Source organism: Halichoerus grypus, chromosome X (assembly GCF_964656455.1).
Source record: "Halichoerus grypus chromosome X, mHalGry1.hap1.1, whole genome shotgun sequence".
NCBI classification, from domain to species: domain Eukaryota; kingdom Metazoa; phylum Chordata; class Mammalia; order Carnivora; family Phocidae; genus Halichoerus; species Halichoerus grypus.
In genome coordinates, this window is record NC_135727.1 from 119,248,264 (window position 1) to 119,272,389 (window position 24,126).

The 24,126-nt window shown below is 44.0% G+C and overlaps 2 protein-coding genes across 6 annotated transcripts in view; one reads left to right on the top strand and one right to left on the bottom strand.

The window, feature by feature from the left end:
* The window catches only part of SYAP1 (synapse associated protein 1), a 28,986-nt gene extending 25,686 nt beyond the window's left edge, over window positions 1–3,300 (bottom strand). Inside the window, exon 1 of one of the 2 annotated variants that reach the window (XM_078064672.1) lies at window positions 2,971–3,300. In XM_078064672.1, coding sequence (XP_077920798.1) covers window positions 2,971–3,163 — 193 coding nt within the window. In that variant the 5' untranslated portion in view covers window positions 3,164–3,300. The remainder of the gene's footprint in view (window positions 1–2,970) is intronic. The other variant, XM_078064671.1, reaches the window with a different exon arrangement.
* Window positions 3,301–7,898: 4,598 nt separating this feature from the next.
* Window positions 7,899–24,126, top strand: part of CTPS2 (CTP synthase 2) — a 99,018-nt gene continuing 82,790 nt past the window's right edge. The window contains exons 1-4 of one of the 4 annotated variants that reach the window (XM_078064967.1): window positions 7,899–8,247; window positions 13,472–13,677; window positions 18,631–18,801; window positions 20,711–20,811. In XM_078064967.1, coding sequence (XP_077921093.1) covers window positions 13,512–13,677; window positions 18,631–18,801; window positions 20,711–20,811 — 438 coding nt within the window. In that variant the 5' untranslated portion in view covers window positions 7,899–8,247; window positions 13,472–13,511. The remainder of the gene's footprint in view (window positions 8,248–13,471; window positions 13,678–18,630; window positions 18,802–20,710; window positions 20,812–24,126) is intronic. The other 3 variants (XM_078064968.1, XM_078064969.1, XM_078064970.1) reach the window with 3 other exon arrangements.

The window sequence follows — 24,126 nt, forward strand, 5'->3', positions numbered from 1 at the left end:
GTGTAGCCAATTATTACTGTTATCCCCCTCTAATTAGAAAATCCTTTTCATTTTCCTTGTCATTCCTACCTCTCAGACTTAGATCTGTCCTCTTAAGTAACATAGAATGACTTTTCTACAAAAAAACTTTCAGAATTTTGAGCAATGCCCCAAGTTTCTTCTTCAAGCTAAAATCCCCAGTTCTCTTTATTATTGTTTATAAGATGTGGGATCCAAGCTCTTGACCATTTGCACTGCCCTCCCTCATGGTAAACCTGGGTTTGTCATCAGAACTGAATCAGTTATTTTACTTCTGTATTGAAGCAGACATATATTTTCCTACATACACACTAACTTTTGGGGCCTTCTTAGTTGTAAACTAAGCAAGTTAGGCACCTAGAACTTGAAATGCACTTTCCTTACAGAAAAAGAGGATGGCCTAATTAATACAGTTCCACTGCAAATACTAAGAGCACTTTTCAAAGAAGAGGAGGTTGTCCTTCCTCCATTTCTGGGCATGGACTGGCCTTAGAGACGGTTTTGAAAAAACCAAAGCTCATTTTTGGCCATCCTCCCACTTATTTAAACTGTGCAAATGACTCGTGTATTTAACACTCTCAGAGGTATGGATTTTTTTTTTTTAAAGGAAGAGTACAGAAAAAGCTTCAATTTGGCCGACTTTAACAAAAATCAAGCAACCAATCTGTGCTGAATTAGAAGTTACTTTGGGGCATGACGCCTTCAGGGAGGTAGGGAGGAGCTCTTCTGTGAGTTCCCTTATAAACTGCCCTCCTTCTGAAGCAGGTAATCCTAGGAGGCCAGAGTTTATCAGGAAGAAGGACCAAGGATGGGAAGGTTCGGTTTTGGGTGAGGGAGTGGAATCTAGGCCTGGGTGTCCACCATTTGTAACTGGTGAGTTGCCTAAATTTACAAATAGATCACCATGAACCAGAAGTATTTAGGTAGTATTGAGTGTAAGAGCCCACGTAGATTTTAAAAGGCTAAAGAAATGAATCTACGTAGTGGGAGTCGGGCTCAGAGGCACTTAATTTCAGTTTTTAAGAGAGGAGTCTTTTCGGGCATCTGGGTGGCTCAGTTGATTAAGCCTCTGCCTTGGGCTCAGGTCATGATCTCAGGGAGGTCCTGGGATCAAGCCCCGGGGCTTCCTGCTCAGCAGGGAGTCTGCTTCTCTCTCTCTCTCTCTGCCCCTTCCCACTGCTCGTTCTCTCTCTCTCAAATAAATAAAAACAATCTTTAAAAAAAGAGAGAGGGGAGTCTTTTTAGATAACATATAGGGCGCCTGGATGGCTCAGCTGGTTAAGCGTCTGCCTTTGGCTCAGGTCATGATCCCGGGGTCCTGGGATCGGGCCCCACGTCTCTGCTCAGCGGGGAGTCTGCTTCTCCCTCTCCCTCTGCCCCTCCCCCTGCTCTCTCAAATAAATAAATAAAATCTTTAAAAAATAAGTAAATACAAACGTGAGGTTTCAAGTTGACGATAAAGCCCTCGCTGTTTTAATAACTGACTTCTGGGGTGCCTGGCGGGCTCAGTCACTAGAGCATGTGACTCTTGATCTCAGGGTTGTGAGTTCAAGCCCCATGTTAGGCATAGGAAATTAGTTTAAAAAAAAAAAAAGCGACTTTTGATAGTCCCCTGAAGATCAACGAAAATAGTTCTCTATGTTCTATGAAATGAAGTAAACACCCATACCCTGCTTTTCCTAACGTGGTCCCACTTGTATCTATCTCAAATACCTAACATAGCCTTTCTGCTCTAGTCCAATTCATCTCACATCTTTTGAGTATTGCAAGCTCATTTCTTCTCAGTTTTCTACACACAAAACACTTGTTCGCTCTTTAGAGCTTTTGTTGCACAGCACTTAAGTTTTATTTCTCTTGTGCACTGTTTGGGGACCTTGAGCTGAGATTCTGTACTGCCATATCTTGAGATTATGTCTGTTTTCCCGGCCCCCTCCCCAAACTTCTTGAAATGTTAGAGCCTTTCTCATTCAAATATGTGTTTCTCCACTCTCAGGCTCCAGCCTCCCCTATGATCTGGCCTTTTAGTAGATTCTTAAAAAACACTTGCTAAATTTAGTATCTACCTTTGGTGCAGGTCTCTCACTTGTAGTGCAATCTGCTTTAGGCCCCACCTTCTCAAAGACGTTTTCTTTTATTATTTAAGCCCGCCAAGGTCTCCAGAATCAGAATTACCAGAGCTCTGTGTTTATTCTTCAAACCTACTACTTTTACTCTCCTCCCTAACTAGACTGTGGCTTTCAAATTAGACAGACCTAGGTTCAAATTCCACGTCTACTGCTTACTATCAGTGTAACTTTGAGCCAGTAACTCTGCGCTTGTTCTCCCAACTCACTGGGAGGTTTAACAGATTAAATGAGATATCGTTCATCAAACATCTAGTACCGAAACCTGCATCACAGACAAAAATGGACTGCTACTTTCCCGCCTTAAAAAAAAGATTCCACTGCACCTAAAAAGGAGACCAGCCTGAGGGCGGCCTTCGGTAACTCTTGCCCGCAATTTTACTTCAGACAACACACTGTGCCCTAAGGGCACAAAGGGCACTTTTCCAACCAACTAAAGTTCCCCAACGTCCCCCGTCATGGGGGTGGGCGTGTGGAGGTGAAAGCTGGAGAACTAAACAAAAAAGATTCCTTGTCAAACCTAAAGACGTCGAACCACACCGTTTTACGGAAGCCCTGGCTCCCAATGTTTACACACCTCGTAAAGACTGACCTGTCACCAGGAACTTCAGGCACAGGATTGACTGCTAGATGAAACTTCGGCCTTGCCCAGATCCTCATCAACCTCCCCTGTCCCAAGACGACCAAGTGACAGACACACCTTCCTCCCCTTCCACCCACCCCACACCCCCCAACCAGTCGGGTCCGCGCCCTCGGGCGTCAAGAGAAGGGAGCGGGCACCCCCCCCCACACACACACACTCTGGTCCCGAGGGCCGGAGGAGACTCACTGCCGAGGCCTTTTGCCTGATGAAGCAGTTCCTGGTCCCCCGCTTGCCGCGGCTCCTCCTCCGCCGACTCTGACACCTCTTCGGAGCACTGCTGGGGTGGAGCGTCTTCCTCGACCTGCCCGTCTCCCTCAGGTTGCCGGCCACTCGCCGCCGGCTGCTCGAAGCCAAGCCAACTGCTCAAACCCCGGAACATCCCGCCCGCGGGGCCGCTCCAGCGGTCCCGGCCACCGGAGACCCTAACAGGCACGGCCTGCTCCCGGCTCCACAATGCACGTCTCCCAGGGAGATGGCCGGAAGTGCGGCCCTGGAGCAGCCTCTCTATCCGTCTCCCCGTCTCTATGGCCGCTCTGCCGCCGGCCGCACGTATGTCATTTCCGCCAAAGGCCCCTCCCCCATTGGCTGTTTATTTCAGTAACTTTATGACGTGCGTGGAAAGCAGACAAAGGGTTTTCCCAGCGTAGTCCCGCCCGGTCCTCTCTCGTCCTTCCCCAGCTTTTCTAGGTGACTGACTCTGACGTGTAAACGGCGTTTCTGTCTCTCTAAGCAGCTTGGCTGCTGGCTTAGCCTCGCCTTTTCAGGTCCAGCTGGGCCGTCGCCGCAGAAATGGAGGTCTTTAGCCCCTTTCTGAGTCCCAATCAAAATTGGCCCAGGGCCTCTAGGTCCAACGACTAATTTACAGGGAATACAGAGGACTAAGGAAAGTGTTAAAGGACACCATGGGATGCGGGCAGCAGAATTTAAGCTGTGAGAAACCACAGGACAAACGACCTTGTTTCTTTAAATAAATTGTAAGGAAGAGAGGGGAAGGGAAACCTATAGGTCAGAAATGTTTTAAGAGCCATAATCCGTGGCAATCTGTGGATTTTATTTGGATCCTAATTCAAACAAACATTGGGGGGAAAAGTATGACGTTTATAAGAATTGGAAATTTGAGTACTGGATAGTTCATAAAATTAAGAAATTATTAAAATTTTAATTCTGGTAGAATACCCATAAAATTTAACATCTTAACCATTTTTAAGTGTACAGTTTAGTAGCGTTAAGTACATTCACATTGTGCAACCAATCTCCAGAAGTCTTTTCAAGTTGCAAAAATGAAACTGTACCCATTAAACAACTCCCCATTCTCTCCTCCCACCAGCCCCTGGCACTCACCATTTTACTTTATGTCTCTATGAGTGTGACTACTCCAGGAACCTCATATAAGTGGAATCATACCATATTTGTCTTTTTGTGATTGGCTCATTTCACTTAGCAAATGTCCTTGATGTTCATCCGTTCGTAGCATGTGTCAGAATTTTCTTAAAATTCTGCCTTTAAAAGGCTGTTAAAAAAGGCTGAATGATACTCTGTTGCATGTATATACCACTTTTTGTTTATTCATTTATGTGTTGATGGACATAGGGATTGTTAATTTTTAAATTGTGGTGATGGTGTTGTGTGTACTTAAAGGAGTTCTTCTCTTTTAGAGAGTCGTGCTGTTTACCAAAGAAATGATAGGATGTCTATCATTTGCTTCAAATTAATACAGGAAGGGGGGCAGAAATGGGTAGGGATATAGATGAAACAAGCTTGGCCATGGTTTGACAGTTGTCCAAGCTGGTGGTTATAAACTTTTATGTCTGCTGCTCTGTACCTTTAATTTTTTCAGTAATAACATGTAAATGAAAAAAAAAAAAAACTGGTCAAGTGAACAACTACCCCTCCAGAGCAGGGAGTGCATGAACGGATTTCACAAGCACAGTCTTAAGCAATCTGTTGGCGAAGGACACCCATTATTCCTCCTCCTCTCACCTAGTTCCAGTGTCCTGTGGGAGTATGTGGGGACAGATTATGACAGATTCTGATTCTGATTTCCCTGCTCTCCAGTTTTCCAGCCTGAGGTATATTCACAATTCAGGTCCAGGATTTTGGCTTAATAAGGCCAAACAACTTTATTGAGATATGATTCACATACCATATAATTAACCTATTTAAAGTGTACAATTCAATGGTTTTTGGTATATTACACTATTAATCTTTTAAATTGTGGTAAAATATATATAACATAAATCTGTTCTTTTAACTTTTTTTTTTTTTTTTAAAGCAGGCTGCACGTCTAGTGTGGACTCCAGTGCGGGGCTTGAATTCACGACCCTGAGATCAAGACCTGAGCTCAGCTAAGAGTTGGACGCTTAACCAACTGAGCCATCCAGATGCCCCCCATTTTAACTATTTTTAAGTGTACAGTTCAGTGGCATCAATGATATTCCAACCTGTTTTTAGAGTCTGGGTATTGATTCAGCTTTGAAAGTCAGGAGACATCTTAGGACCAGTATTTTCTGGGATTTATGTCAGTAAGAACCTAAAAGTGGTCAACACTACTGAAAAGGGATATTTGTTTCAAGTATGATTGGATTGAGCCCAGAATTTCAGTCAGAAGCCTAGAGGAATGAAGGTTCTAATGTCACCATCTAATAGATGAATAACCTTGACCTGTTATTTGTCCTTTCTGCCCTTCAAGTTTCTTCACCTGCATAAATATAGTGCAGAGGTGGGGCCCAGCCCATTCAGCTCTACTTTTGCCTTATCTCCAGGAACACCCAAAACCACAGTAAAGGCTGTGTTCCCCAGGGAACAGACAGTTTTACAATGGTTCTGAAAGGTAGAATTCTTCAAAATAAAAGATTATAAGAGAGCACGAGCAATCAACTTAATGACAGACTTTGTTTTCATCTCTTTTTTTATTCTTATTGCTATGCTGGTAGTGGGCCATGAAGAGGATATTCTTGTCCCACCCCAAATCAGTCAATCTGAATCCTGTTATCAAATTTGTTTTTCTGTTCAATTTTTTCCCCATTTTGGATTAATAATACAATAGTTATCATAATAATCCCTTTGTATTCACAAAATATCTTCCATCTGTTAGCTACATAGAGGAATAGAATAAGATAAGGATAAGGCCCCACATCCTGTGGTGAAGAATCTGGCTTTGGGGACAATTTACATTGATGTCCTGGCTTTCCCACTCGTAATGTACCTTTGGTCAGGACACCTCACATCTCTAAGCCTCAGGTTCTTCATTATAGAAAGGGGATCGTAGTAATTGTCCTGGCTGTGAAAAGGGAATGAAGTATTGAAATGTGGAAGGAAACCTTACATATGTGGCAGGGGAATATCACCATTGATGTCAGCCCATTTCATGAGTGTCCTTTCCATAGGATGCTCTGGAAGACTTGTTTCATAACAAACCTCTCCATGCCTCCAGGCTTCAAAGGTGTTTCCTTTTTTTTTAATTTTTAAAGATTTTATTTATTTATTTGAGAGAGATAGAGAGAGCACGAGCAGGGGGAGGGGCAGAGGGAGAGGGAGAAGCGGACTCCCCGCTGAGCAGGGAATCCGATGTGGGACTTGATCCCAGGACTCCGAGATCATGACCTGAGCTGAAGTCACATGCTTAAACTGACTGAGCCATCCAGGCACCCCAAAGTTGTTTCCTCCTTTTCAAAAAATTTATTTATTGGCCTCCATGAAGACCTGGGGCTTCCATACACTTCCTGCTGAGTGGAGCCTCTGTTTATTTTTCCAGAAGTTGACATCACTGACCCTAGTGCCTTCCTTCTTCTTCCATGACATTACTCTTGGTGGGGAGAAACTCCCCTTTGCTTTGAAACTCACTGAATTTTTGCCGTACAACCTCCACCCATCCTTGTTGCCGTCATCTATTAGCTTCAGGGTCACTCCTCCACATTCCCTGAAGATTTGGTTCCTTGGCCTCAAGATTTGGTTCCTTGGACTCCTCCAAATTCCAGGGACCTCAGTGTCCCACACACTGGCCTGGTGGATGCTCAACCCACTCATTTGACTCTGTTTCAGATGTCAGACCCTAAACTGAATCATCTCCTGGAATTACTTCCCCTTTGAAGTCTCCAGTGCTAACGCCACAGCTGGTAACAGTGTGCCAGCTCCCTTATTCCCATAGGCCTTTGTCTTTAGTTCTGTCTCTTTTCTTCCTAGTCTATCAGGTCCACACTGCTCTCGGTCCTTTCCTGTGTGGACTAGACGCCCAGTTCAATACCACAATCACATTCTCCCGGACCCTCAACTGCCTCACTCACCTCCCTCTACTCAGCCCACAAACTGCTTTTATCATAAATATCCATATTTATATATCAACCTATAGATAGCTGGCAAAATCATAGCTGGGCATCATTACACACTATGGTTTCTAAACTCCCCTAGGTCTTCAATGACACTTGTCTAACTTGGTTCTCTAGTGACTCACACTGGTTATTCAAAATTTTCACCACTTTCCTAACTCTTCCATCTCAACTTCAAACCCTTCTATTGTCCAGTTAGAGCCTTTCTCCTTCAGTGGTTTGTGGATGTTCTTCCCTTCCCCTGAATAACCTGTGTCCTCTCCCAGCACCAGCCATCCTCCAAATACTCTTAAAAATTCAGTGGGTGAAGCCCTGATTGCCCTCCACCCCACTTTTTTTGTTGTTCTTGTTACACTAGTACTGTTTGAGGAACTGTACTAATTTTTTCTTTTAAGATTTTAAGTAATCTCTACACCCAACACAGGGCTTGAACCTACAATCCCTGAGATCGAACTCCACCAACTGAGCCAGCCAGGCGCCTCAGGGAACTTTACTGATTTCAATAGACGTGTAGACCTGCCTCTGGACTGTGAGCCCCTCAAAGGCAGGAGTCGAGTTCTATTTGAGTCCTCTTAGCGTTTCTGCAGTTCCTGGAGCGCAGTAAGGGATCCACAAACGTTTGTGGACAGTGTGAAGCTCTTTACAGTGGTGAGAACTGGACGGGAGGACCCGAGTGAGGATCTCGCCTTGCCAAGAGGCAGGGGCTCGCCGGGAACGTGGCGTTCACCCGCGCCCCCGAAGTGCCTCTGCTAAGTGAGCCACGGAGGGGAGGAGCAGTCCCCGGGCTGACCGAGGCCTGGGGCCAAGTGCATCAAGGGCGGAGGGTGGCGGGAAGCTGTCTGTGCCTGAGGAGTGACTTTTTAGACGCTTGTTTTGGAGCACTGCACAAACGCGGGTGCAAACCCCAAGCTCACCAGCGTGAGTCAGCGGGGCCCGCCGCAGCAGGAGAGGGAAAGGTGGGCGAGGAGGGCGCCGCGCACCCCGAGGCCCGCGCGGGCGGCGGGAAGGACCCGGTGGCGACAAGGGACACCCCTAGCGGCGGCCCCTTCCCCAGCCCTACAGGTGAGCGCGGGCCCGCCGCGGGGCGGAGCGCGCTGTCCCCACCGGCCACTCTCCCGGCGCCACCACCACCGCGCAGGTAACCTCCCGCCCGGACCTTCCCCGGACCCCCAGGGCCTCCGCGCTGTGGCCACCCCGCGTCCCCAGGGCCTCCGCGCCCCCAGTCCAGGCGCGCACGTGGGGCCGGGCGCCTTTGTCCCCTCGCCGATGGCGCCCGCGCCGGGTCGGAGAGGGGCAGGCAACCGGCGCGTCCCCGCACCCGGCGCACGCAAACCGCCGGCGGACGGCAGACGGGCGGGGGCCGGGGCTGCCCTGCCGGCGCCCAGTGCCGTCGGAGCCCGCCCTGCGGCGGCCCACGACCGGGGCTCCGGAGCGTCGCGTTCCCGGGGTGCGCTTCTCCCCGCACGGGCCTCGGAAGGGGGCGCAAGGGCCGGCTGCACCCCGGTTCCCATTTCTCCCTGGCCTCGGGAGCCCAGAGAGCCCCGAGATGGCGTTGGCGGAAGTGAAGCCCCGCGCGGAGTGAAATGGCCTTTCTGTCCCCTCCCCCGCCCAGTGCACTGGTTGAACAACGACCCTAGCATTTTCCCCAGAATAGCTGCTTAGGGCGCACTGGGGCTAAGTACGCTGCTGCTACAAAACAGCTTTCTTTCGGCAACAGTTTTTACAGATTCGATGTATAATTTACATACAACAAAATGCCCCCATTTTAAGGGTGCAGATCAGAGATTTGACAAATTATACACCCGTGTAACCACTACTCCAACGTGGACGTACACCATCTGGTTTCCAGCGTCCCCAGGAAGTTCCCTCGTGCCCCTTTCCAGTCAGTCCACAACCCCCCCCACCTGCCTGCTTTCTATCATAGCTTAGTTTTGCCTGCTTTAGTAGAACTTAGTAAAATGGGATCATTCAGTAAGTACTCTTGTTTTTGACTAATATTATTTTTTAAACGGCCGTCATTTGAGAAAGTGTCTCTTGGTGCTTCTGATGTTTTCAGTTGCTCTTGGGCCTGCGCTGTCCAGTGTGGTAGCCACTGGCCACATGTGGCTCTTGAGCATTGGAAATGTGGTGAGTCTGAATTGAGATGTGCTGAAGTAGACACACCGAATTTTGAAGACCTAGTACAAAAAAAGGGGGGGGGGGACGTAAAATACCTCACTAATGAATTCTTATATTGATTGTGTGTTAAAATGATGGTATTTTGGATACATTGGGTTGAATAAGATATTATTAAAATTAACTTCCTGTTTCTCTTTACTTTTTAAATATGGCTACTAGAAAATTTAAAATTACACAGGTAGTTCCTGTAATGTTTTTATTGGACAGCAGACAGAAGCCCCTCTGCACATTGCTGTTTTACAGTCGGTTCTGCTCACTGCATATAGGAGTAAATGAAAAACTTCGGTCTTCACAGGGGGAAAAACAACTCAATTCAAGGAAGTAGCTTTTTCCTGCAGTTTTAAAACTTGCTTCAAACTTACTTGTTTGCTTACAAGAGGTAGAAAGGAGTAGGTGTCTCCTTGGTATTAAGTTACATTTTTTTTTTTTTTTGAAGATTTTATTTATTTGTCAGAGAGAAAGAGAGAGCACGCAAGCAGGGGGAGCTGCAGGCAGAGGGAGAAGCAGGCTCCCTGCCAAGCAAGGAGCCCGATGTGGGACTCGATTTGAGGACCCTGGGATCACGACCTGAGCTGAAGGCAGACACCTAACCGGCTGAGCCACCCAGGCATCCCTTAAGTTACATTTTTTTTTTTTTAGTATTTTATTTATTTATTGGAGAGAGAGAGAGAACGAGCAGGGGAGGGGCAGAAGGAGAAGCCGACTTCCCTGCAGAGCAGGGAACCCATGCGGGGCTCGATCCCAGGACTCTGAGATCATGGCCTGAGCCGAAGGCAGACGCTTAACGACTGAGCCACCCAGGCGCCCCTTAAGTTACATTTTGAAGAAGGACATTGTAAAATACCTGATGTGCTTAAAAAGGCATCTTGTGCTTTTTAAAAATATAGAAAAGTAGTAATTCCCTACAGCCCAACCACCTAAGTATTAAAATTTAGCTTTTTTTTTTTTTTTTAGATTTTATTTATTTATTTGAGAGACAGAGAATGAGAGACAGAGAGCATGAGAGGGAGGAGGGTCAGAGGGAGAAGCAGACTCCCCGCTGAGCAGGGAGCCCGATGCGGGACTCGATCCTGGGACTCCAGGATCATGACCTGAGCTGAAGGCAGTCGCTTAACCAACTGAGCCACCCAGGCGCCCCTTAAAATTTAGCTTTTTGATGTACTTTTGATTAGTCTTAATTTAAAAACATAGTTGAGATAATATTATATTCAATTTTATATCCTTCTATATAAGGGAATTTTTTCTGAAAAATTCTTAGGCTTTTTGACAACCACATACTGTGACTTCACATGAATGCACTCCAGTTTTCAATGACGTTTTTCAATTTTGCTAATTTTTACAAATAAGAAGTCATTTTAATAGTGTGACAATGACAGTAGTGCTCATTTTGTAACCGAACCAAAGTAGAGTTTGTCCATCCGATGCTCAGCAAGCCAATAAAAGCTGACACTGAGTTTTTGCAGTGAAGGAAGATAGGCTATTTATTGGTGTGGTGCTACCTAGGAGAACGGGGAGGTAATGCTCTAAAGTCCCAAACTACCCAATGGCTTGCAAGTAGGGGTTTTTAAGGGCAAGATTTGGGGCAGGGTCTCCTGAGAAGGTGGACGCCATTAATTGGAGGCTCATGAGATCATGCTAGCTAGCAGGTGCTCTGGTGGAGCTTCGTCTGGTCCCCTGGAGGTCTTTTCTATCTCAAGAGACTTGGAATCTGAAAAATATCTTTGTTCTTTATGTTGGAGATTTCATTAGGTACCTCTGGTAATTATATCTTTAAAAATTTTTTTTAAAAGATTTTATTTATTTATTTGAGAGAGAGAGAAAGAGAGAACACGAGGGGGGTGAGGGGCAAGGGGAGAAGCAGGCTCTCTGCTGAGAGAGGCTGATGCGGGACTTGATCTTGGGACTCCGGGATCATGACCTGAGCTGAAGGTGGACACCTAACCGATTGAGCCACCCAGGCACGCTGGTAATTTTATCTTTACTTGTAAGTGAATGGAGTTGCATTCCTACAGGTTCCTTGGCCATTCCAGCTGTGCCTGGGGGCGATATGACCTCTAGAATTCATTCTTTCATCTCAGCTAACAAAATGGATGCTGGCTTCAAATTGCCTCTTAATTCCACAGGGAAGGTGAAGTCCAAGAGGGCAGGGACCTTGACTTTTTGTCTACCCCTGTGTCCCCAGGACCTGGGAACATGTTAAGCATAATAGACCTATAATAAACATTTGTGAGCTGATTGAATGATGAGTAGATCGCTGTGAAAAATGGTAACGGCTTTCACTAAGCACTTGGGCACTCTTTTTGTAAATGCCCACACGCCTCTATAAGGCAGGCACTGTTATGATCTCTGTTTACTGCACAGGTAGAGAAATTTGAGGTTTAGAAAAGTTGAAGAAGTTGCCCAGGGTCATAGCTGTAAATAACAGAATCAGCATTTGCACCCAGGCTGTCTGACTCTAGAGGAGGGGCACTTACTAAAATAGAAGAAATCAGCAGGGGGGTGGGTAAGGGAGAGCTGTGAAGAGATTACCCCTATAATGACCAACTGGGCCAGTAGGAGCGGAAAGAGGTGAATATTCAGATACATTTTAGATCTACAGGAGGAGCATTCTGGGTTTGGATTGGTGGTTAATCTTTTGGGCTAAATCTAGCTGGAGTGAATGGAATGCCAGGTGGCTAGGGAAGAGGAACAATGGCATTGAATGTGATCAACTGGAGCGTGTAAAGAAAGGTAGGTCCAGGGACTTAGGGAAGCCATTTGGGATGGGACATGTATGTTTTGGATGGCTACAGTTTACTCGCCTTGACCATGGTCGACTAGTTTAAGTTGAACTCAGAGCTCTGCAGTAAGATAACCTTATACACCTTCAAGTCCTGATCGTTTGTTTTGAAAGTGGAGGAGACTGCAAAATCAGAATGGGCATCAGCTGACCTCTCCTCTATTCCTTAGTTCATTTAATCCTCACAACCACCTATGAGATTTTTTAAATGTTGGCATATTTGAAGACTGATTTAAAAAGAAAAGATTTTATTTTTTGGAGGAATTTTAGGTTCACAGCAAAAATGAGCAGAAAGCACCGAATTCTCATACACTCCCTGCCCCTACATGCACAGCCTTCCCCACTATCAACATCTGGAACCATTTGTTACAAATGATGAACCTACACTGATACATCATTATCATCCAAGCTCCATAGGTTACATTGGAGTTTGCTCTTGGCCTTGTACATTCTGTGGCTTTGGACAAATGCATAATGACATGTATCCACCATTATAGTATCATACAGAATAGTTTCACTGCCCTAAAAATCCTCTGTGCTCTGCATATTCATCCCTCCCTCCCCCCAACCCCAGGCACCCACTGATCCTTTTATTGTCTCCATAGTTTTGCCTTTTCCAGAATGTCAAATAGTTGGAATCATACAGTATGTATGTAGCCTTTTCAGATTGACTTCTTTCACTTAGTAATATGCACTGCAGTTTCCCGCATGTCTTTTCATGGCTTGATAGCTCATTTCTTTTTAAAAGCATTTTTTTTTTTAAAGATTTTATGTATTTATTTGACAGGGAGAGACACAGCGAGAGAGGGAACACAAGCAGGGGGAGTGGGAGAGGGAGAGGCAGACCTCCTGCAGAGCAGGGAGCCCAATGTGGGGCTCGATCCCAGGACCCTGGGATCATGACCTGAGCCGAAGGCAGACGCTTAACGACTGAGCCACCCAGACACCCCAGCTCATTTCTTTTTAGTGCTGAGTAATATTCCAAGGGACTGGTATTTTTTATTCCATTTCACAGATGAAGAAACAGGCACAGAAAGGATTAGTAACTTGCCCAGGTACAGCTTGTATAGATCAGTCTGATTCCAGATCATTTTCTCTTAAAAATTTTACCATGCTTCTGAATCCCAGGGAAATTTGGTTTCTCATGATGAAGTTTGTCACATGATAGAGTTGGGGTAAATGGAAAATCAGGGCAATGGAGCCAGCCACTTTGCTTGCAGATAGTGTCCACCGATTTCTGCATAGAGCCAAAAATGGAAAACCTAGAAAATAAGACTTTGTTTCAAAAATTTACTTTATATGGAAAAATGCTGTGTGCTTTTGAAATTCTGGTTTAACTCACTCTTGCTTTACTGCTTTGAGAATATGATTCTCTTCCCTGACTCTTAATTTTATTACCTTTCAGAATATTTCTGGGTGTTGGCACCCAGCCACCTCCTCCACCAATGAAGTACATTCTGGTCACTGGAGGGGTCATCTCAGGCATTGGTAAAGGGATCATTGCAAGCAGCATTGGGACGATTCTAAAATCATGTGGACTCCGAGTTACTGCCATCAAAATTGACCCCTATATTAACATCGATGCAGGCACTTTTTCACCTTACGAGCACGGTATGAAAGAGAATAACTTCCCCCTCTTATAAGGCACTAGGTTAAATTGCAGTTCTTTCTCGTATTTGGGGTAATTTCTTTAAGACAGAGTTCCAGAAGTAGAGTTGCTGGATCATTCATTATGACCATGTGAATGTTCTCGTGGTTGTTGATACATTTTTCAGATTGCTGATGGCATTCCAAATTAGTCCACCCTTTTGGAAAACAGTGTATAAGGATACCATTTTCATTGTACTTTGTACAGTACAAATTATGTTTTGTTTTATTTTATCATAAAGGTAATATAGTTCTCTTAACACTTCATTGTTAAGAGAAAAAGTCAGACAATATGGTATATATTGACAGTTATACTGACGATATAGAATGGCATGAAGAAAATAAAGGTCCTCCATTTCCCAACACTTTGAGTAACTATTATTAATGTTGACATTTTAATGTACATGCTCATTATTTTTAAAAAGGCATTAGCACTTACATACTTTCTTTTTAAACTTTTTACATACAAGCAGGAAAGTGCACAGATCATAAGTGTACCACTTGATAAAGTGAGCATACTGTGTAACCAGCCCCCAGATCAAGAAACAGAACTCTCCCCCTTATGCCCCTTCTAGTTTTTCCCCACCGAAACCACCAAGGTAACTGCTATCCTGTCTCCTAACACTGTAAGTTACTTCTGCTTATTTTTTTACTTATTATTTTTTTACTTTTTCGTTTTGTTTTTATTATGCACGACATAATACACTGCTTAACCTACTAGCAGGGACAGATGAGCATAACTGAGTTGTTTTTCAGCAATCAGGAAAATGCTTCCTTAATTAATGTTCTCTAAACTCTTTGACATATAGTAACCATTAACTCCAGAGATTACTTTTGCTTATTTTTGGACTTTAAATGAATTGAATCTTTTTTTTTTTTTAAAGATTTTATTTATTTACTTGACAGAGAGAGAGAGAGCCCATGCAGGGGGAATAGCAGAGGGAGAGGGAGAAGCAGGCTCCCTGCTAAGCAGGGAGCCTGATGTGAGGGTTGATCCCAGGACCTGGGATCGTGGCCTGAGCTAAAGGCAGACGCCCAACCGACTGAGCCACCCAGGCGCCCCATGAATTGAATCTTATAGTCACGTCAGTTTTTAATCTAATTTTTTAAAGATTTTATTTATTTTTAATCTAATTTTTAAAACAATGTACTGTGGACATTTATATATTTTTATACTCTTTTTGTTTGTTTTAATTTTTTTAAAGATTTTATTCATTCATTTGAGAGAGCGAAAGCATGAGCAGGGGGGAGGGAGAAGCAGGCTCCCCGCTGAGCAAAGAGCCGGATGCAGGGCTCGATCCCAGGACCCTGGGATCATGACCTGAGCTGAAGGTAGATGCCCAACCGCCTGAGCCACCCAGGCACCCCTATATTTTATACTCTTAAAGGCTGCACAGAATCTATACAATAATGGGAAATAATTTCCAATGTATTGATATTATAAACAACACTGTGATGGAAATCTTTAAAATTTATTTTTTTTAAACATAAATGCCTACATGCAGAATTTCTGATTTCACAGGTAGGTATGGTTTTCAGGCTTTTGATGTATAATGCATATTACCAAAGGTTTTTAGATTCATGATCTCTTACCTATTAAGTGTAAAATCCAGAAAGTTCTGAAAATTTAAAAGTCTTCATAAGTTTGTGGCTATTTATAGTCTTTTTTCAAAAGTTTTGAAAATTGAAAAATCTTCATAAAGCCGTGACTATTTCTAGTCTTTATTCCATTTGGAAAGTGTTTGCATTTGGGGTGTTTTCTAATATATGGCAAGTGTTCTGTATTACCTTTTCCATAATCTGAAAAACTTCAAATTTCAACATCCATCTTTTTTCCCAAGAATTCTCTGATAAGGGCTGTGAATTTGCACCAATTTATATACAAATCAACAGTGTATAAGAAGGCCTGTTTTTTTTATACCCCTGCTGAATATTATTCTTTTTTTTAAAATTTTATTATGTTATGTTAATCACCATACATTACATCATTAGTTTTTTTTTTTTTGATGTAGTATTCCATGATTCATTGTTTGCGTATAACACCCAGTGCTCCATGCAGTACGTGCCCTCTTTAATACCCATCACCGGGCTAACCCATCCCCCCACCCCCCTCCCCGAATATTATTCTTTTTAAACTTTACTAACCTGAGAGAAAACCAAAAAACAACAAAAAAGGGTATCTCATTGTTCTAATTTAGATTTCTTTGGTTTTCATTTTGTCTGTGGAATGACTTATTCAAGTCGATGGGTAGATTGTATTTTTGTTTGAAACTGTTACCCAACTTCCTTCTGTGGAGTAAATTTCCTTGTCCCATTGACTTTGGACTTCGGTCATGTACGATGGTTAACGCGTCCTGGTTTGTTTGGAATTTTCCGGTTTTGAAACTGAAAGTCCAAATCCTGGGAATCCTATTAGTCCTGGGCAAACCCAAGAGGTTGGTGACCTTATTTGGTCATGTGGTTTGTTTTTCCCTAGGAGACATTAGTGAATGTGACATCTGTCTTGTTGAAGCAGAAATTTTCAGTGCAGTGGCATGATTTGGCTCTGTCTCTTTGGTGCTTCTGCTCTCTGCCATGAGAACGGCTTGCCCTATAAAGGGATTTCTCCTTCAGTCTGGGTCCTGGAATGAGACCAAGTAGACTCACAGTTGACCCACAGCCCCCACATAACACGTAACCTGAGGGAGAAATCAATAAACGTTTTGTAAATTGCTAAGATTTTAGGGTGGTTTGGTATGCAGTATAGTTGACTAATCCCATGTGTTATGCCAGTTTTCCTTTGGATATTTTTTTAAACATTTTTTGAAGATTTATTTATTTATTTGAGAGAGAGAGAGAGAGAGAGAGCCAGTGTGCAAGTGGGGGGAGGGGCAGAAGGGGAGAGAATCTCAACCAGACTCCCCACTGAGTGCAGAGCCCAAGGCCTCCCAAAGATTTCATCCTTTACCTCATGATTTGAAATGCCACCTTTCATTATATACTACATTTCTGTCTATACTCAGGTCTGTCTTTGTACTCTGTTCTCTTCTGGATTTCTATGTTTATTCCTGCCTATTATTTTAAAAGCTGCAGCTTTTTATTATTAAATAGGTCAGAGTTTTCCACATTCCTTTTCTTCTTCCTTTGTTTTCTCTCTCTCTCTCTCTTTTTTTTTTTTTTGGTGCAGAAAGGTGTTTTTATTATCCCTCTAGCAAAGCATTAACCTTTTTTTGTTGTTCCTTTGTTTTTTCTTAACCTCAAAGTGTTTGTTGTCTTCAGAATTAGGAATAATTTTGTCCAACTTTACAAGAAATTGCATTGGAGTTTTTGACAAAAATTTCTTTAAATTTATTAATTAATTTGGGGAAGAATTAAACACTGGAAAATATTGACTGGCCCATTCAGGAACTTTAGAAGTGATTTTCCTTTTATTCATACCTTCTTTTATGTCTCTGAAGTAAGCTTTTTAAGTTTTGTAAATATAGGTCCTACATTTCTTTGAAGTTTATTTCTGAGTGTTTTATGTACTTTGATTTGTGATGATACCCTTGGGTTTTTGTTTTTTTTCAAGTGATATATTAAATTCTTTTATGTAATAGGGATCTTTTTGTTTTTTTCGTTTTTTGTTTTTTTAAAGATTTTGTTTTTTTTTTTTTTTAAGATTTTATTTATTTATTTGACAGAGAGAGACACAGCGAGAGAGGGAACACAAGCTGGGGGCGTGGGAGAGGGAGAGGCAGACCTCCCGCAGAGCAAGGAGCCCAATGTGGGGCTTGATCCCAGGACCCCGGGATCATGACCTGAGCGAAGGCAGACGCTTAATGACTGAGCCACTCAGGCACAACAACATTTTTTAAAAGTAATCTCTACACCCAATGTGGGGCTCAAACTCACAACCCCAAGATCAAGAGTCACATGCTTCACCTACTGAGCCAGCCAGGAGCCCCAATAGGGATCTTTTTGGATATTTTGGTTTTGTGTATTTGTTGATGCTATTTTTTTTTAAAGATTTTTATTTATTGATTATTCATTTGAGAGAGTGAGAGAGCACAAGCAGGAGCAGCAGAGGCAGAGGGAGAAGCAGGCTCCCCGATGTGCAGGGAGCCCGATGCGGGACTCGATCCCAGGACCCTGAGATCATGACCCGAGCCGAAGGCAGACGTTGAACCGACTGAGCCACCCAGGCGCCCCTTGTTGATACTATCTTATTCCATCTTTATATATATTGAAATATATGTATGCATATGTATTTCAAGCTTCCTTTACTCACTCTTATTTGTTATAAGGGCTTTTTAATTTATTTTTTGTGTGTTTGTTTTGGTAATCACACCTGTTTTTCTAACAAATTAACCTTAGTGTCATCCTCAAGTTGAAAAACATCTGTTGGAATTTTTATTAAAACTACATTAAATCTAAGAACCTGTTTAAAGACTTGTCATCTACAGTTTTTCTTTCTCTTCGAGGAATATAATGCATACGTACTTTTTTTTTTTTAAGATTTTATTTATTGGGGCACCTGGGTGGCTCAGTTAGGGAAGCATCTGCCTTTGGCTCAGGTCATGGGATGGAGCCCCATGTCTGGCTCCCTGTTCAGCGGGGAGTCGGCTTCTCCCTCTGCCTCTCCCACTACCCTCCCCCTGCTCCCGCTCTCTCTCTCTCTCAAATAAATAAATAAATAAAAATTTTTTAAAAATAAAGATTTTATTTATTTATTTTTAGAGAGAGTGTACGTGCTTGCAGCGGGGAGGGGCAGAGGGAGAGGAAGTGGGAGAGAAGCAGACTCCCCGCTGAGTGCGGGGAGCCTGTCTCCGGCGCTCGATCTCAGGATCCTGAGATCATGGCCTGATCCGAAATTAAGAGTTGGACGCTCCACCGTCTGAGCCAGCCAGGTGCCCCTGAAAGCAAATTTTTAATATTTACATTGCCTTTTTACCTCAGGTGAAGTGTTTGTCTTAAATGATGGTGGAGAAGTTGATTTAGACCTTGGAAATTATGAACGGTTCTTGGATATTAACCTTTATAAAGACAACAACATCACCACTGGGAAGATATATCAGCATGTGATCAATAAAGAGAGGCGTGGCGATTACCTGGGGAAAACAGTACAAGGTAATGTATTCCACAAAGGTTAACGAGTCCTGTGTGTTGAGCACCCATACCCTGCTCAAAATAGACGTGAAGTGAGGGGCTCCCTGAGCTCTACAAGTTCTAATCCTTTTCAAATCCTTGCTTTCTTTCCCTTTTCATTTTCTTCAGAGGTGTCCACTTCACCCTCCATGTTCTTGATTGTAGTTTCTTCAGTCTTTTTCTTTATTACTAATGTTACTGTTTTCTCTAGTCCCTATATCTGTTTGTCTTTAGCTTTTATTTATAAAATCCATGCAGAACCATTCATTCATCATTTTTACCTGATTGAGGTGCAGACTTTTTTGGTTTGTTTTTTGTCTGTCTTTTATTTTGTCTGTCTCCTTTCTTCTTGTATCTTTGCATGGATGTGGATCACTCCCCTTCGAAGGACAGTGTCGGGAGGGACTAGGGGATTGAATTGCAGTGGCTGGTAGTACGGTCAGACCCTTTTTCATCAACTCTTTTCCTGAGTGGTATGATTCTCTTTTGTCTTAGGAGAGACCCCTGCCCTCCCATGTCTCTCCCCTACCCCCAGCAAGTCTTGTATTCATGTGTTCCCGCCTGGTAGGGTAAAGGTGATAATCCCCATCTCCTTTATTTTTTTTTTTAAATTTTATTTATTTGATAGAGAAAGACACAGCGAGAGAGGGAACACAAGCAGGGGGAGCGGGAGAGGGAGAAGCAGGCTTCCCGCGGAGCGGGGAGCCTGATGTGGGGCTCGATCCCAGGACCCTGGGATCATGACCCGAGCCGAAGGCAGACCCTTATCGACTGAGCCACCCAGGTGCCCCTCCCCATCTCCTTTAAATTGCATGTTGGATCCCGCTGAGAGGTAGACATGGGGGTGGAACAGATGGAGATCAAAAGATCAGCTGTGTAATTACTGAAACTGGATGTGTGGCTTAGATCTCAGCTACAGCTGTGCTTTCTAATAGTTTCCCCCTGAGTGTAGATCTAGGGAAGACCCACAGGAGGGAGAATTGCTGCCTCACACCTGCCATGTCCCTATGATGGAGAGAGGACAGGGCCCCATGCCTGGGCTCTGACTCCTGATCCCTGGGCTGCCCACGTGGAGGCAGAGCCCGGCCAACCGCCCCCCACCCCCACCCCACCCCTGCCGCCGAAAGGGGCCAAACAGCGCGTGTAATGTGGGTTGCTCTAAATGCACCAGTGGGTGACCACTTCCTCCCACTTTGAGGGAGCAGCAGGTGCGAGGTAGAGCAGACAGCAGATGTTCCTTCGCCTCAGCTTCCCAGAGGGCCACGTTCCTGCTTCGTGTAGCACATTAGGTTAGTTGACTGCACTGTGAGGATGTCCCCGTGCACCCGCAAGGATGTCACCTTTCTGTCCCTTCAGCAGAGATCTGTAGCTGCAGCCCTGCTCACCACCAAGGGGCCTCCGGGCCTCAAATGCTTGTGGAGGGTTGTCACCTTTTGGCTTCTTCAGCTGACATTAGCAGCCACAGGCCCCTGGTCAGCATGCAGGGCTCAGCTACACCCTCTGAGGGGACCCCTCTCCGCTGGCTGGTGGGCTGCACAGAGTCTGCAGCGCTGGGCCACTCTGCGTCTTTCTTCCCCCAAGGAATCCAGCACGCAGCACGCCTGACAGCCCTCCTTGTGGTTTTTAGTTGGCATTATAGGTGTTTCTAGATGCCTCCAAGATGGCGTTTCTGCTGTTTCTTGTTCTCTGTGGTCGGCCAGGTTCAAAAGAAATGGTATACCATTTAAATGATTAAACCTATATTGTGCCTATATGAATTTCAGTAAAATGCATAATAACATGAGCACTGTAGTTTGTCTCATTTGCCAAGTGGCTTTCAGGTTATTTGGGAGGTCCAAAGACCTGAACACATTCCTTTCTCATGACCGTGACCATGGACTTCTTTCCACAGTTGTGCCGCACATTACTGACGCTGTCCAGGAATGGGTCATGACTCAAGCTATGGTGCCCGTGGACGGTCATAAGGAAGAGCCCCACATATGCGTTATTGAGGCAAGCATGGCATTTTTCTGTATAAACTTATATCCTTCTGGGTTTTTATAATTTTCTTTTTTTTTTAAAGATTTTATTTATTTATTTGAGAGAGAGAATGAGATAGAGAGAGAGAGCATGAGAGGGGGGAGGGTCAGAGGGAGAAGCAGACTCCCTGCTGAGCAGGGAGCCCGATGTGGGACTCGATCCAGGGACTCCAGGATCATGACCTGAGCCGAAGGCAGTCGCTTAACCAACTGAGCCACCCAGGCGCCCTCCTTCTGGGTTTTTAAGCATCTACTCTTCATTCATTCAACGCATATGTATAGATGGCTTCCTATGTACTAGACACTGGGCTAGGAGGTGGGATTATAGCAGGGAAGGACATAGACGGTCCCTGCCCTTGGGGGTCACAAGTCAGTGGGCCAGACTGGCATTAAACAGGGCGAGTACTCCTGGGACTGTGTGCAGCAACCCGCACGTAGGGACAGATCAGTTGCAGAATGCTTTCTAGTGAGTGCTGTTCAAGGGTTAAGGACGCTGACTTCTCTCTCACCCCCCAGTCAAAAATCCACGTAACTACTAACAGCCTGCTGTTGACCAGAAGCCTTACCAATAACATAGAGAGTGAATTAATACATACTTTGTATGTTATGGCTGTTACAGACTGTATTCTTACAATAAAACCAGCTAGAGAAAAGAAAATGTTGTTAAGAAAATCATAAGAAAGAGAAAATACATTTACGGTACTGTACTGTGTTTATAAAAAAAAATCCACATATAAGTGGACCCACACAGTCCAAACCCATGTTGTTCAAGGGTCAACTGTATTTGCAAAGTGCTTCGGAAGTAGAGAGAGACTGAGTTAGGGAAATCTGATGGTGGAGGCGATTTGGAGGTGAGAAGTGAGTATTAGCTGCTTAAAGAAAGAACATAGTATTTGAACTTGTGACTTATTTACTGTTTCCCTTCCTCTCAATGAATGAGAATAATGTGCATGTACTCCTTGTCTAAATGTCAGTTGACCTAATTGCTGGGCAGGACAGCAGAATAATGAACAATTTAGTTCCTACATACTGCCTGCCCAAGTTCAGGTTTCTGCTGTGACCTCTGAGTGGTGTAGAGCTCCGTGGTTAAGAATCTGGAGCCAGGCGGCTTGGGTTCTTAGCCAAGCTGTGTTACTTACCAGCTGGGTGACCTTAGCCCAGTGTGCCTCAGTTTACTCATCTGCTAAATGGGGATAATGTTTTGAGGCGTAAATAAGTCAGTACACTTAGTGCTTAGAATGGTGTCAGATATATAGTAAGTACTCAAAATTTATTAGCCTTTATTAAGATGCCTGTGTGACTTTTGGCAAATTACTTCTCAAAGCTTCAATGTACTCAACTATAACAATATGATAACAATGTAATATCGTAATAAAAGCCAGATGATATTAACAGGGTTGCTGGGAGGAATAAGTGCAATTATATAAAGCACTTGGCATGTCTGGTATTCAGGAAGTGTTCAAAAACATGTGAGCTGTTCTTATAGTCATCATTGTCAGGGTCAGCAGACAGATGTTAGGCTATCTGCAAGATCCATTTTTTTTTTTTTTTAAAGATTTTATTTATTTATTTGATAGAGAATGAGAGACAGAGAGCATGAGAGGGAGGAGGGTCAGAGGGAGAAGCAGACTCCCTGCAGAGCAGGGAGCCCGATGCGGGACTCGATCCCGGGACTCCAGGATCATGACCTGAGCCGAAGGCAGTTGCTTAACCAACTGAGCCACCCAGGCGCCCCTGCAAGATCCATTTTGTTAACAGAGCTGATAAATTTAACGTAAATGTGCTGTGCTATCATATATTAACTATATATTGTACTACTATAATAGTATGGTTGATAATATAAATGCGTAAATGTGCTATGCAAAACTTTCTCTCCCTTGCTATTTTTTTTTTTTTAAGATTTTATTTATTTATTTGACAGAGAGAGAGAGAGCACAAGCAGAGGCAGATGGAGAGGGAGAAGCAGGCTCCCTCCTGAGCAGGGAGCCCGATGCGGGGCTCGATCCCAGGACCCTGAGATCATGACCTGAGCCAAAGGCTGACGCTTAACCGACTGAGCCACCCAGGCGCCCCTCCCTTGCTATTTCTTCTTTCACAATTTACAAGGAAAAGAGAGGGTGCTTCCTTTAGAATTTTTTAAAAATTGGAGTATAACGTAAACACAGGAAAGTGTACATATCACAGGTATACAGCTTAATGAAGTTTTATAAACTGAACACACCTGCATAACTAAGCTGGTTTCCTTTGAAACATATCTATATCTAATACAGTGAATAGTTTGCAAACAGATTGAGGCAAGGATAAAGACAAATAATTTAAGAAAAGAGAAAGGCAGGTAAAAGCTCCAGGAAGAATCACATCTGATATGAGAACCAGGGCATAGCATGCCTCTACAGTGAGGGAGACGTACGTGGTCACTCTCTTTATTGATTTTCGAGTTTTAGAATCAATCCCCAAGATGCATCAGAGAAGGCTTCAAAGCAGGGTTGTAAATGTCAGCTTTGAGGTGGAGGTGTGGAGGGGTGCTGGAGAGGGAGGGAGGGAGATAAGAACTTCATTTTCCACTGTGAGGCAGCTACAGATATCAGTAGTAGTTGGCAGAAAAAGAGGTAAAAATATCTCAGGTTAGTAAAGTAACCAATACAACTAACAACTGAGATTGGGATCTGGGGATGGGGCAGCAGAGAGCTCCAGCCTCATCTGTTACAGTAGGAAGTCAACTTTTGTGTTATTGTAGAAGGTGTCTGAAATGGGCAAGTCAAGAAAGAGTTGAGAGAGATGGTGTTTAGAGATGTGATAGAAACCAGCAGAAGAAATCATGAACAGAGGAGTTAAAACGCTTACCTTGAGGAATCTGGATTTGGAAGCGAAGAGGTGGGGTACAGGACTCCTGCTTTTTACTTTTTTGTTGGGGAGCGAGAATTCCTGTCCCTTTCAAGGTCCTTCTAGCCAGACTAAGAATCAAACTGACAGGAGAGGGATTAATTGAAATGTGCTGTGAATTTTTTTTTTTAAAGATTTTATTTATTTATTTAATTGACAGAGAGAGAGAGAGAGACAGCGAGAGAGGGAACACAAGCAGGGGGAGTGGGAGAGGGAGAAGCAGGCTTCCCGCTGAGCATCATGACCTGAGCCAAAGGCAGTCACTTAACCGACTGAGCCACCCAGGAGCCCCAAGATTTGCTGTGAAATTTAAATACACACTGAGCTTCAAAAATAGCATGAAAAAAAACCAGAATGTGAAATACCTAATACTTTTTAAAAAATTGGTGATATGTCAAAATAACAT